Below are 15,263 nucleotides of genomic sequence, written 5' to 3'. Positions count from 1 at the left end.
TGTTAGTAAAATGGGCTGTGATGACTCATGCATGCTTGCAGCACAACTGAACAAATCTAGGCTGTTATTAAAAATTTGGAGAGTTATTAAATTAGCTCCCCTTAACTGCTTAACCATAGGGGCTGCAATAGCAGAAAGAGGAACAATTGCTAACTCTGTTTTTTGGGGGATTTGATGCGCATGTTAAATCGGCTCAATTGCTTGAGTATGTAGGGCAATGATTTGAATGTGAATTGCTGGTGAATTTGAATCCACATTTGCATTGGACAAACATCTTCGGCATTCCTCTTACTAGCCAACTAATGGGAAAAAACACTCCGAAAGCATGTATCTTTTCCTGCTGATCAGCATAATTAACTTAACCATGCACCACTATTTTTGTTGCTGCTAGCTTGACCTTGGGTAGTTTTGAAGCAAATTGAAGTCTGATGAATTGGCCCTTAAAATGATACTTCACAATAACTGATATGACATGAATTTCACAAATTTACACCCCTATTTCACTCTAGTTCAGTAAAAGTTTACTTCTAGTCATTACCTATCTTTGTTTTCATGATTGACTTTGGTTGTTATTTAAAATATTTGAGCACTCATTCTCATCCTTAATTTGTATCATGTTCGTTTTTATATCGAACAAGTGCAGACTATCTCTCTTGAAGTATACAGTTTTTTTTTCCTGTTTTATTTAGATATGTAGACCAGTTCACATTGCTGGTTGGTTGTATTTCCAAAGCTTTAAAATTTAAAAACTTGTCAGTTTTGCTTGAGCACAGAAACTGCTTCAGATTTTTTTCCACAGTGAGAGCCAACTGCTCCCTCTAGCGTTCATTATTGAATGCCAGCACATATTTTGGTAAGTCTATTAGTTTTTAAATTGTTCATCAAATGAATAATTTACAAATTAGTTATTTTCATATTTTGAGAATTTATCTTAATTGGGCTATCATATTATTGTATTTTTGAGATTTGTTTGTTGTATAATTAGACTTTTTTTTAGTATGTTGTACATCAGCATTGTTATGGGAAAATTGGCAAAATTAGTAAGATACTAATATAATCCAACCTTTGTCTTAAAAGTCCAACAACAAAACATTCTGGATGTCTCCCTTTACTGGTTTAAAACCTTCCATTTTTATTATGCATATTTGAAACTATTTACGCAATCACTTGCATGTTAAGGTAATGGAGTATAAATATCCCCATATTGAATCAAAACATATTTAGTAGATAATACATTTCACCACACAACACTCTGGGATCTGCTGGACTGTGATCAACTGAGAATCTAGAGACTTAACACATGAACTCAACATATACTGTTGCACTGCTACCTTCTCTTTCATTATAAGCATAGCCCAATTTATTAGAGTATTGACTATTTGTAATTATGAACCAGCATAAATCAATATCATTCTATCGTAAAAAAGATAATACTTGGAACAGGGAAAAAGAAAATGCCTCACAAGCACGAAGGTCACTGATTCGAGTCCCAGCTGAGTCAGTTGGCATTTCTGTGTGGAGTTTGCATGTTCTCCTCGTGTTCACATAGGTTTCCTCTACAGTCCAAAGACATGCAGTATAGGTTAATTGAATAAACTAAATTGGCCGTAGTGTATGGATGTTTCCCATTACTGAGTTGCAGCTGGAAGGGCATCCGCTGTGTAAAACGTTTGCTGAATAAGTTGGTGTTCATTCCGCTGTGGCGACCCCAGATGAATAAAAGGACTAAGCCAAAGAAAAATTGATGAATGAATATTTAGTATACTGAATCTAAAGAAATAGAGGACTGAGTGGAAAGTATTTAAGAATAATAATAATAAAAAAAAGATTGGATGAGGATATTTACACGACTTAGTCATTGATTGAGCTTTAGGACAATTGGCGCCATCTTCGGGAAAGTTGACGTAATGAAATGACAAAAGCAGAGGTTTGCAATATTTGCCCAGAGCCAAAGTCATACTTCAAAAAGGGTTTTTTCCTAAACTGCCACAATAATAGTCATGCTAAATTATAGTTAAACAAACATGCCTCGTGTCTAAAACGGAGTTATGAGTGAACGTCAAGTTAATGCGCTCTATCGCTTTAAATAATACAATATTTTACTGTCCACATCAAATATGACTGCATGCGCTTGAGAGATTTGCAAGAATCGCGCTTCGGCCAATCACAGAGAAGAATAAGATTACTGACATACTGCTTATCCAATAGAAATCGGCCGGGGGCTGGGTTTTGCATGAAGTTCGGGATAGTGAACTTCACAGTTTGCCTGCTCGACTTCACGACAGGATAATGATAGGCAACTAAATCGTTGATTAATTCACTCCCGTGAACTGCAAATAAAAGCTGCGGATAAAGTGTCAAGTTTTTCTTTGAATGACGCAAACCGCTTCTTCAGCGTCCGACGAAGGGATTTAGAGTTATACTGCGGTCCATTCGACAAGTCAAACTGTTCAATTTGAGGAGTTTTCCACACAAAATGTTTATTGTCCGACGGCGTCTCCTCTGCGCGTGCACGGCAGTGTCATTGATTTCATCTGGACAAATCGGTATAATGGATACTGTATGATCTGAAAGAAAGGTGCTTGTTTTATAATGTGTCCTGGAGTCTATTGAATAACTGGCTGACGTGGGGATCACGCAGGGGGGCTGGCCGAAAAAGGAGAGCCACGGACGGGCAGAGGGGCTGCGCCGCCGTGCGTCTGGGATTACAGTAAACACAGCTGGTTTCTTCAATAACCTGATAGGCTCTGATGAGAAAATGCAATCACTAGCTTACAAAACGCGAAGGAAACTATGTAGCAAATATTCATGTAGGGGTTTTGAGACGCTCAGACTGACCACTGTCCATAAAGTTCATGGATGTTTACCTCAGTGAATGATCTGGAAGTTTGTAAAGTTTGAAAGGGCCACAGACCACTGCTCTATTAACTTTGTTTTTTATTATCTGACGCCTTTTAAGAGTGCTGTCTAAGATGGTTGAGAACCGATGCTTTGTTCAGAGAGAGGAGGTTTACCGCTGGTTCTCCGTGTTGAGTTCGGCGCAAAGGGCTGAGTTTCTCTGCGGCCTTTTAGACCTCTGCGTTCCCATTGAGCTGCGCTTCCTCGGCTCGTGTTTGGAAGACCTGGCCAGAAAAGACTACCACTCATTGAGGGATGCCGAAATTAAAGCCAACAACCCGGCTGACCTCGCCAACCTGGCCAACATCACGGATGAGGTGGTTAGGAGCAAGCTGCTGGTCTCCCTCGCGCTGCTCAGCTCGGACAACCGCGTCGCGGCGGGAGTTTTGTTTCGGACCCTCACTCACATCGACACCATCATTAACAACTACGGACTTAAGCTTAACGATGGCCAGACCGGAGAGCAGTTTTTACTCCTCTTCACAATGGCCTCCAATCATCCCGCGTTTAGTTTTCATCAGAAGCAGGTGCTGAGGCAAGAGTTGACACAGATTCAGGAGATCCTTCAGGTGACAGTTGGAGAGGCGCCGTCGACGTCACACGGGGGCGGGGCCAGTGCTGCTTCTGTTCCAACCGTGAGCGCGACCCCGACCTTTTCTTCCTACATCACTGCATCCACCTTCAACTCCTGCCAGGCCGGATGTCCGTGCAGTAAGGTGGGAATGATGCAAATCTATTTTCTATTTTGTGAACCAGTCGTCCATGCTTATGTTTTTTTAACTCAATCAAACAAACCCCTGTTTATGCATATTCTGGTGGAAAAAAACAGATATATCTCAACTCCAGTGATGTGACTTTAACAACCCTTTTGTGAGACAAAGACAACAAATACCTATGGTGATTCTTTCTAAAAAATATGTTGACGTCTCTTTTTGCAGAGGTTGTCAATTTAATATAGCCTATTCTTGTAAAGAATGTTCAGTGTCTTGCACAGACTCATTATTTACTTTCAAAGGATCCCAGTGTATTGTCAGAAACCAATGGTATTTATAACCTTGTATATGTTTTTGCTCTCAAAATGCTGATAGTTGACTTTCATGAATAACCAAAAACAACAGTTTACGCTGAAAATATTTAATGTCCTTCTGGTGAAAAGCAGTCAGTGGTGAAAAGAGTAAAAACAAATATAGTGCAAATAGAGTAAAATTATCTGTGGTAAATATTACTCAAAGTATGAGTAAAAAGTAGACCTTTTAAAAGTACTCAAGAGTAGTGAGTATTACATTGTACAAAGCTGATGCATTTACATGTAATTTGTGAATGTGTGTAAACGTAAAATTCTGTAGTGCATTTAGTTAATGCCCAGCAGGCACACAACATCATAAGATGTTAATATTAGGTTAGGTTTAGGTTGTGATGTCAGGTGACCAAAATTTAATGCCTTGCCAGCGTCTAATGACAATTTTATTTTGATGTCCAATAACGACATGAAATGACATTGATATTTGGTTGATTTTAGATTGTGTTGGAAAGTGACCAAAATCCAAGGTCGAGCCAACATCTTAAACCAATGTCATATTGACTTCACATACTGACATTTATTTGTCAGGTATGGCAACAAAAATTCAACATTTGATAGACGTCATAGTGGTAACGTCCACACAAAGTGTTTACTTCATTAGACATTGATATTTGGTTGATTTTAGGTTAAACATTGAGCTCGCCCTTACGTTGGGTTCTACGTAATGTCAATCCGATTTTCATTTCCAAATAAAATGCAATGTCGACACGGCGTTGGGTACAATGTCAATCTGATGTCATGACGCCATTTCGGTCATCATTCTGTAAACATTCGTCATCTTCTCAGTGGCATGCAGTCTATAAACATGGGTCAATGCGTGTAAAGAATTTGGACATCTTCTTGGACACTTTCAATGCTACCAAACAGTTTGCTGCAATTATAAATCACTAATGTCTCTAAGTAGTTCATTATGATGTGATTTACCTTCTATGTGCGATTTGGTTGGACAGGAATCACAGGGCTGATTTTTCTTATCCCCATAGACAAGAAAATAATAAAGTAGTGACTGCAGGTTGAAGAAAAGTAGTGGAGTAAAAGTATCAATACAGTACCAAAAATGTACACAAGGGAAAGTAAAATTACACATTATTAAAACTACTTAGTAAATTACAATTTCTGGGGAAAACTGCTCAATCACAGTAGTTTGAGTATTTGTAATTTGTCTTCCTTTTTGGTTGAACTTTCCCTTGAAGTTGTATGGCTATGTAAAATTTACCACACACTACCCCACAGAAAGTAAATAGTTTCAGCAGATTAAAGAATGTTGGAAGATGTTGAAAATAAGAGAATTATACATGGTACAGTGGTTCATTTTAAATGTATCCTAAAACTTATTCTCTTGTTGACCATAACATAGTTCAAATTGTCCAAAGCAACATGGGGTTAAGTGCCTCAATTCAACAATGCTGATGGTTCAAAGATCACCTCTTGTGGGGTTTGAACTTCCAACCTTTTTCTAACTAGCCTCAATCTTTAAACACTAGTAGGCCGTACACCCCTAGAAATACAGGTCAGCCCTGATTTATTCAACAGTATCTACAGGGAACACCAAGAGAAACAAAAATGAACTGGGGTCATCTGGCACGGACAAGCAATTCTGCTATAAGATCTCACACAACTCACAAACGAGGAGTGTTTACTATCCTATTGAATCTGTTCCACACTCTTCCAGGGGTTATAAGTCTGGGAATGATCTCAACGAATAAGCGTCTGTAGGATGACATAAGGCTCACACTTTCACTTGCCTAAACGCAGCGTGTAATGTAATATTGTAAATGTATAATTATATTGTAACTCAAAAATGTCAGCTTGGTGAGTCAACAAACAGGCTTTAAAAATACTGACAGAAGCAGCAGGACATTTGGTCTCGGAATAACAAAAACCTTTCATTATAGAATACAACATGCTGGAGTTCTAGAATAAATAGATGTTAAAATGACATGATATGCAATGACTTGATGCACACACTCTTAAGAAGAATGTGGAATATCAATTTATTTGCTCTTGGCTGGTGTCAATCATCCCTCTACTCAAGTCTTTGTGTTTTGTCAACATGTTGTCATCTTTTACACATTGTATTGTTTGTGACATCTTAAAGGAATAGTTCACCCAAAAATGAAAATTCTGATATCATTTACTTATGTTTTGGCAGAGTTTTTTTTAATTCTGTTAAAAACAACAACAACAAAAATGCATATTGATGAATGCTGAAAACTTGTAACAATTGACTTCCGTAATGTTTGTTTTTCCTTTTATGGAAGTTAATGGGTAGTTTTTTAACATTCTTCAATATATCAACTATTGTGTTTAACCAAAAACTCTAACTGGTTTGTAAACAAGCCCACTGCATTTAAATGAACATATTTACCAGTTGGCTTCTGTGTAAACCTGCCTAATAAAGCATACATTTAGTATAAACCGGCCACTTTATTAGGTACACCTGTCCAACTACTCGTTAACGCAAATCAGCCAATCACATGGCAGCAATTCTATGCATTTAGGCATGTAGACATGGTCAAGACGATCTGCTGCAGTTCAAACCAAGCATTAGAATGGGGAGGAAAGGTGATTTAAGTGACTTTAAACGTGGCACGGTGGTTGGTCCCAGACGGGCTGGTCTGAGTATTTCAGAAACTACTGATCTACTGGGATTTTCACGCACAACCATCTCTAGGGTTCACAGAAAATGGTATGAAAAAGAGAAAATATCCAATGAGCGCAGTTCTGTGGACACAAATGCCTGGTTGATGCCAAAGGTTAGAGGAGAATAGCCAGACTGGTTTGATCTGATAGAAAGGCAACAGTGACTAAAATAACCACTCGTTACAACCGAGGTATCCCGAAGAGCATCTTAGAACACACAAAACATTGAACTTTGAGGCAGATGGGCTACAGCAGCAGAAGACCACACGGGGTGCCACTCCTGTCAGCTAAGAACAGGAAACTGAGGCTACAATTCACACCGGCTCACCAAAAAATTGGACAATAGAAGATTGGAAAAATGTTGCCTGGTCTGATGAGTCTTAATTTCTGATGCAACATTTGGATGGTAGGGTCAGAATTTGGCATCAACAACATGAAAGCATGAATCCATTTTGCCTTGTATCAATGGTTCAGGCTGGTCTTGGTGGTGTAATGCTGTGGGGGATGTTTTCTTGGCACACTTTGGGCCCATTAGTACCAATGGAGCATCGTGTCAATGCCACTGCCTACCTGAGTAGTGTGGCTATTTATGTCCATTTCTTTATTTCCACAGTGTAACACATCATGTCATAAAGTGCGAATCTTCTCAGACTGGTTTCTTAAACATGAAAATGAGTTCACTGTACTCCAATGGCCTCCACAGTCACCAGACTCAATCTAATAGAGTACCTTTGGGATGTGGTGAATGTGCAGCCGACAAATCTGCAGCTGATGCGATCATGTCATTATGGATCAAAATCTTTGAGGAATATTTCCAGTACCTTGTTGAATCTATGCCACGAAGGATTAAGGCAGTTCTGAAGGCAAAAGAGGGTTCAACGTGGTACCAGTAAGGTGTATCTAATAAAGTGGCCAGTTAGTGTATAAGTATACTCAATGCATAGGCATACATCAGGCTTATGGCAAAGACTATGCAACTGTGGGAAGGCGATGTCGGATTTACCTTGTGCATTCCATGCAGAAGTATGTAAAATAACATTTTTCACAACTTTTTGTTTTGGCAGGTTAACTTCAGTAGGCCATGAGTTGTTATTGGACTAACAAGAAAGTTTTGAAACTAACAGGATGTTTTTAACTCGTATGTCAAAAGATAAGCAGACTTTTGCAGCACCATGAGGAATTGTGCATGCGCAAAGTTTAGTTTATGCTTTAAACACCACAGCTTCATCGACAGCAGACAATGCATCGTTATGGCCTGCGAAATTCTGCTGAAGATGCATTGTTGACAAAATGCGTCATTGTTGCTGCATTTAAATATCTCCATTAAGGAGTTATGTGTACAAACATGGGCTCACGCAATGCTCACATCCTGCCGAATCGTGTGCTTGAGCTGGTGTAGTGGGAAAGTACCCTGTGAAGGCAGAGAAGGCGGTTCTATTTAGTGATTTGTTGGTTTTGGCTTTCATGAACTGAAGCTCAGCACATTTCTTCATGCTTAAATCAGCCCTCTGTGCAACTCTCCTGTGATTCATCAGGAAGCACCGACTGCTCGCTTGTTCAAGAGGCCTTTATACTAGCCCAAACATCAACAAAAACACATGCTCCTTTGTCTCAAGCATGTTTTTGTGATGCTTTAATTATACGTGCTGAGATTTATTTAAATACAATTTCAGATGGCACTACTTTAAGACTCCATGGCCATCTGTATTGGACCTATTTTAGCACTTTCTACAAAGTTTGTTTTTTAACCCTTATGTACGGTTAGGGATGTTTTATCATCCACTCTGTGGAGTAATTCGGAGTCTAAATTCGGCCATAACTTTTTTGTGTATAGCTAGTGGAATGATTTTTGGTGACACATATCTTATTTTGACACATATTTCGATAAAATGCTTTGAATAATAATAAAGTAAAAACCTCAGCAATTCACTCTGGGTAAATTTCCTACCCCTTTTATTATGTTAAGAAAAATAGTTTTAAAATTTATTTGAATACATCTGTTAATCAACCTCAGTCCTGATCAAAACTACTTCTAAATTGCTTAGAAAATTACAGGATTTTAAATCTTTAATTGCCAAAAATGATGTATTTTCAATATAAAAAGTACATTTTTTTTTAACCTTTTATCAGTCTTGAACATGTGAAACAAAATTGCCTTTGAGGCATTGTTTCTGATTGGTTTCCATTTTTTCACCCTAATTTACTGTTGATGGCAGTTTTTACCGCATTGACTTCCATCATATTTTTTGATTGCAAAACCATGACACCATATATTCATACATTTTTGACTGTTGGTGGTGTTCCCTGTTGGGAAAAGGTAAAATTTGTCATTTTAACTGTTGATCATCAGTTACAGAAGCACCGTTAACCCATTAACCCTTTAGATAGGCCTGTGCAAAAAAAGCTGTTTTTTTCCGAATTTTATATGAAGTACAACAGCAAATTTAAGTGTGTATATGAGTGTGAGAGTGACCTTTGCGCACTTACCTTGGTGTGTCTGAGAAAACAAAATCTCAGCTCTCAGAACTATATAGAGTAAACAAAAACAAAGACTGTGTATTAACAAATGTGGTTATAATGGATGTCAATGACACAAAAACAGCAACCAGCAGTAAATTAGGGAGACAAAATGAAAATCTAACAATGCATCAAAGCCAACGTTGTTAATAATCTTTCACATGGTCAAGACTGTGATAAAGGTAAAATAAAAAAATCCAATCCACTTACTTTCTGTATTGAAAGTACGTCGTTAAGTGTGTTTTCTTTACCAAATCAGTGACATAATTTGTGAACTAGGCACTTAAAGAGTTATAATAGTGTATTTTTAAAAAACATTTAGTAGCTTTGAACAGATTTATGCAAAAAAAAAAATTTGACAAAAATATGTATCTGATGCAGTTTTACAGCAGTTTAATGAGTCTATGTTTCCATCCCTAACATAACAAAAGAATAGTCAATTTGATCCGTACACAAAGGTTAAAGCGAAAGGACACATGAGCAGTTCCATGCAAATGTCAACTTTGCCATAAAAAAAAATCAAGATTTTAGCAAAATAGTTAAACCTTTTGTTTTTTTTTTTTTGCGGGTTTCCTCCGGGTGCTCCGGTTTCCCCCACAAGTCCAAAAACATGCGGTAAAGTTGAATTGGAAAGGCTAAATTGTCCGTAGTGTATGTGTGAATGAGTGTGTATGGATGTTTCCCAGTGAGGGGTTGCAGCTGGAAGGGCATCCGCTGTGTAAAACATATGTTGGCGGTTCATTCTGCTGTGGCGACCCCAGATTAATAAAAGGACTAAGCCAAAAAGAAAATGAATGAATGTTTCTTTTAGGTTGTGCAGTTTAATTCATAGAGTATCCACAAAGTATGTAGTATCCTGTAAACTTGCATACTGTTATGGTCAAATCTATAACGCATGTTCATTTCCTTCAATTAAACTATAAAACATGTTTACAGATTGATATTTTAATCATCACTTAACTCTCTGGTTAGTTGTTTTGGAAGATGTTACTGATATATCAATATAGTCTTACCATATACATTCTCAATGATTTTAAGTTTTTACTGCAAATGTCAATAGAGTTGCTCACATGTATATGATATGCTGTACCGTTAAAAAAGGATTAGCATTTTAAAAATATTTTTATTCTTGAAGGAGGCATTAAATCAAAAGTGACAACTTTGACAGATTACAATGCAACATTCTTGTCAAATAAGCTGTTCTTTTGAATTTGACATCAGTTCATTTGACACTTATTATGACAATAAATGTTTCTCAGCAAAACATTGTATTAGAATGATTTCAGAAAGGAATTGAATAAAAGGAATAATTTAAAACACTAAATATTAAAAGATTAAAACATGATAAATATATTGAAATAGGAAACTGTACATTTGAAATAAATCCCAGTGTTACTGTCTACGTTTACAATTTAATTTCTTTCTTACTTTTGTTACTGTTACTATGTGTTACTAACATAACTAATGCTATTCTGAACAGTTGTCTCAGTCTGAAAAGAGCTCTAACTAGTATTTTTATTTGGCATTTTGAAGAAACTTTAGCATTTTACTCAAAGTTCATACTTTGAAAATCCAGTAAATTAATAAAATATGCAAATTTGATCTTATTTTTTTCCATAGCTGTATTTTGTTTCCATGACTGTAAACAACCAATTCTATTCCTAAATGCTACACCCACGTTTCACAATAAAATCACTTCCTCTTTGCATTTGTCTTGGAAACAGACTCTTATATTTTACTCTAAATTAGAACATGTCATACTTAGGCCTGTCACAATAATCAATGTGACCTCAATCATTTTTGGAAATGCAAATTATTATCGCCCACACATAAAGGCCAATTCTAGCAACATTTTATCTGATTGTGCAACATCTCTATCTCTATTGGAAGTGTCAGTGTCAGTATGGTTAAAAAAACTATGGTGTTTACTATAAATTACTATAGTATATTTTCATGTGGGTGTCTGACATCTGAGAATAGATCTCGTAGCAGATACCGCAGCCTCTGTTACTTTTTACCTTGAACTTTTTTGTTAACATTTATTATTGTTTAATTAGGATATGAGTTTTCACATTCTGATTTTAACGCCTTGTTATTAAATTGTTAAAATGACTATAATTAAATAAAATGTTCTTAAGAATAAAAGATGATGTTTTCTTTGAAAGAGTGTACTTGCATTGGGATGATATTATATTGCCATTCTGGCATTATATAATGAGTGGCATAAAATAGTCTTAAATTGGCAAAAATATTGTTTATCGTAATTTACACTCACTGGCCACTTTATTAGGTACACCTTACTAGTACCAGATTGGACCCCCTTTTGCCTTCTGAACTGCCTTAATCCTTTGTGGCATAGATTCAACAAGGTACTGGAAATATTCATCTGAGATTTTGGTCCATATTGACATGATAGCATCACACAGTTGCTGCAAATTTGTCGGCTGCACATCCATGATGCCAATCTCCCGTTCAACCACATCCCAAAGGTGCTCTTTTGGATTGAGATCTGGTGATTATTTGGCCATTTGAGTACAGTGAACTCATTGTCATGTTCAAGAAACCAGTCTGAGATGATTCACGCTTTATGACATGGTGCATTATCCTGCTGGAAGTAGCCATCAGAAGATGAGTACACTGGGGTCATAAATGGATGGACATGATCAGCAACAATACGCGAGTAGGCTGTGGCATTGACACAATGCTCAGTTGGTACTAATTGACCCAAAGTGTGCCAAGAAAATATCCCCCACACCATCACACCACCACCACCACCACCTGCCTGATCCGTTGATCCATGCTTTCATGTTGTTGAAGCCAAATTCTGATCCTACCATCCAAATGTTGCAGCAGAAATCGAGACTCATCAGACCACAGACCAGGCAACGTTTTTTAATCTTCTATTGTCCAATTTTGAGTGAATTATAGCCTCAGTTTAATGTTCTTGGCTGACAGGAGCGGCACCCGGTGTAATCTTCTGCTGCTGTAGCCCATCTGCCTCAAGGTTGGACATGTTGTGCGTTCAGAGGTGCTCTTCTGCATACCTCGGTTGTAACGAGTGGTTATTAGAGTTATTGTTGCCTTTCTATCAGCTTTAATTAGTCTAGCCATTCTCCTATGATTCTGACCTCTGGCATCAACAAGGCATTTGTGTCCACAGAACTGCGCTCATTGGATATTTTCTCTTTTTCAGACCATTTTCTGTAAACCCTAGAGATGGTTGTGTGTGAAAATCCCTGTAGATCAGCAGTTTCTGAAATACTCAGACCAGCCCGTCTGGCACCAACAACCATGCCACGTACAATGTCACTTTAATCACCTTTCTTCCCCATTCTGATACTCGGTTGGAACTGCAGCAGATCGTCTTGACCATGTCTACAGTTGGACAGGTGTATCTAATAAAGTGGCCGGTGAGTGTATTTTGGTGCAATATATCGTAGAACAATAAAATAGATATTATGACAGGCCTAGTCATATTTATAATTGAAAATGCACTGTAAAGTCTATATCACTTTAAAAACATTCTTTCAGATAATGCCTAAAATGACGCTTATACACTTTTTGTCTGCTAGTTCTTTGTCTGCTCAAAGCAGATTTACTCAGCAGTACTTTTCCAAAGAATTTACTCCTCTGTGTTGTGATCCGCACTTCAGCTGAGGCTTCAACAGAAGGGCATGTTCTTTTTTTTTGGAGAGGAAGAGAAGAGTGGAGATTTGGCAGCGTGGGATGTGGATGTGGCAGCGGTGGACTGAACGGCAGTCCTAATTGGTTTCAGAACTGGCTTTTACTAGCTGCTGTGCTTAGCATATGTGGTACCGGCATCCGTTTACTCCTACACTGCTTCCGCAAAGCTGGAAAATCAGAGCAAAAGTGGGAGGAGCTTGAAGTATTTAACTCCGAAATGGTTATTGTTGGGATTGCAGTAGTATTTTTTTGATGAATCAAAACTTAAGGATGAATAATATTTATGTTTGTATGATTCATTTTCGATTCTTGGATGTGCGGCTTTGAAGTTGTGATGAATGACGTTATAGCGCATGTGTTGTGTTGGCTTGATTACCAGGATGAGTAATTATGGAACAGTCATGAACTACCAGGAAGTCCATGATTCACTTCTGCAAGGCAGTTGTTTTGATTTATTGAATGTCAAGATTTTACCGTACACTGTATCAAAAACAATCTGAAGATTTGCAATCTGATTATTAGTCCTTTGTTTTTTGATGACTTGGTGCAGTGTGCTGTTGTCTGTCTGAGTAAAAAAAAACTTTAAGTTAATCAGTGAGTTGGTTTTGTAAGGATTATTTTATTATTGCCAAGTTCTTTCTTTCTTTCTTTCTTTCTTTCTTTCTTTCTTTCTTTCTTTCTTTCTTTCTTTCTTTCTTTCTTTCTTTCTGTCTTTCTTTCTTTCTTTCTTTCTTTCCTTCCTTCCTTCCTTTCTTTTTTCCATCCTTCCTTCCTTCCTTCCATCCTTCCATCCTTTCTTTCTTTCTTTCTTTCTTTCTTTCTTTCTTTCTTTCTTTCTTTCTTTCTTTCTTTCTTTCTTTCTTTCTCTTTCTTTTTTTCTTTCTTTCTTTCTTTCTTTCTTAAAGTTGTATATTTTCTAATAGTTTGAATTAGTACGTAGTAATGATTATTTTGCTGTCTTTTTAATTATTTACACTGTTTATTTTCTTGTCATTTTTTATTTTTGAAAATTATGTCAGTATACTTTTATTTATTGTTTTAGTTTAATTTAGTTTCCAAATAAGTGTAAATGAGAGAGATTTTCATAAGCCGCTAATGAAGTTACGGTATTATATGTATATATTTATATATATTAGGGGTCACCGATCGGCAATAGGCTTTACACATATGATGTTCCTAAATAAAAAGTGGGCATTTTGAAATTTGTATGTTCAAATAAAATGCTTAAGAAATATAAAGAAAAAGCTTAAATTTCCCCTTTTTCTGTTTTACATCTTGACTCAACACCCTCAAACAATTATGCAGATAAAATTATGTCATTACGTTATTAACTGTACTTTTAGACAGATCTCCTAGATTTTGCGCGATCACTGAATCTAACGCAAAATCAACAAATACTCGAAAATTTTTGCGATTCTGCAAAATTCCTAATTAAATGCAAAAAATGTAATCACAAAAACTGTAAATAATTTCATAAAACATCAAACTCCAAATCATATAATCAAATCATATTTATTTCAGTTTGCAATTTATTGTTTTACATGACTTGCTTACGCAGGTCACGTGATGTAATTGAGTGTCTCGAAAAATTATGTCTCACTTGCACCCTCACAATCATTACATTGTTTTTGGAATTGTTTTGCAGCCTGTGCAGTAAGTAGAAGTGGATGAAGCGAGAGTGATTTACATGTGGTCAATACAAAGATGAGATATAGACATCTTGTGGCCCAAATTGGACAATTTGCGCGTTTGACGTGCTTCAGACTGCAAAAGAAAGTTGGAACAAATGGAGCAATGGTACAGAAAGGTGGAGATGAGATTGGTTAAATGGTGATGGCCGCTAAACGTGACCGAATTGATTAATATTTTTTTACATTAATATATATAATTATATATAATATATAGAATTACCGCCTCAAAGTCAGTCATGTTTATCACAAAAAAATCACAAAAAATCATGAAAAATTAGTTTAGTTTGTTTAGAGTCTATATAGAGCCCAATTATCAGAGGGACTGTAGTGAATGAGACTGCATAGAATGCAAAGGTTTAGCAAAGCAAACCTGCACTTTTGAGCTTTGTCTTCTTCACATGCTATGCTGAACTTTCAGAAATTCCTCACACACCAACATGTGATGTCAACAACATATTTACATACTAAGAGGTGATTGGATAGGCTCTTGCACATGTAAGTGTGAAAGGTAATCAGAAGCCTATGAAGGTGGAAGTTTTTTGCTTTGTTGCAGTTTCTTAATCACCAAACCAGTTATAATAATGCATCTACTGAACAACAGATCACAGGCCACAACGAACCGTGGCAAGACAGTTGGACGATACAATTTTTACAGAGAACCGTTGCACCCCTAATTTACACACACACACAAACACATACTGTATATATATATTTACACACACAACTAAATAAGTGATCTGTTTTACTGT

At 36.9% G+C, this 15,263-nt stretch overlaps 1 protein-coding gene across 1 annotated transcript in view; it reads left to right on the top strand.

Annotated features, from left to right (window-relative positions):
- The first annotated feature begins 2,257 nt into the window (after positions 1-2,257).
- The window catches only part of zcchc14 (zinc finger, CCHC domain containing 14), a 56,642-nt gene continuing 43,636 nt past the window's right edge, over positions 2,258-15,263 (top strand). Inside the window, exon 1 of the mRNA XM_087311916.1 lies at positions 2,258-3,614. Within this exon, the coding sequence (XP_087168042.1) occupies positions 2,973-3,614 (642 nt within the window). The 5' untranslated portion in view covers positions 2,258-2,972. The remainder of the gene's footprint in view (positions 3,615-15,263) is intronic.

The sequence above is a fragment of the Danio rerio genome, chromosome 25 (assembly GCF_052040795.2).
Source record: "Danio rerio strain M-AB ecotype USA chromosome 25, GRCz13ab, whole genome shotgun sequence".
In the NCBI taxonomy this organism is placed as follows: Eukaryota; Metazoa; Chordata; class Actinopteri; order Cypriniformes; family Danionidae; genus Danio; species Danio rerio.
The sequence above is the reverse complement of the archived record's forward strand: the minus strand, read 5'-3'. Positions and strand labels throughout refer to the sequence as shown.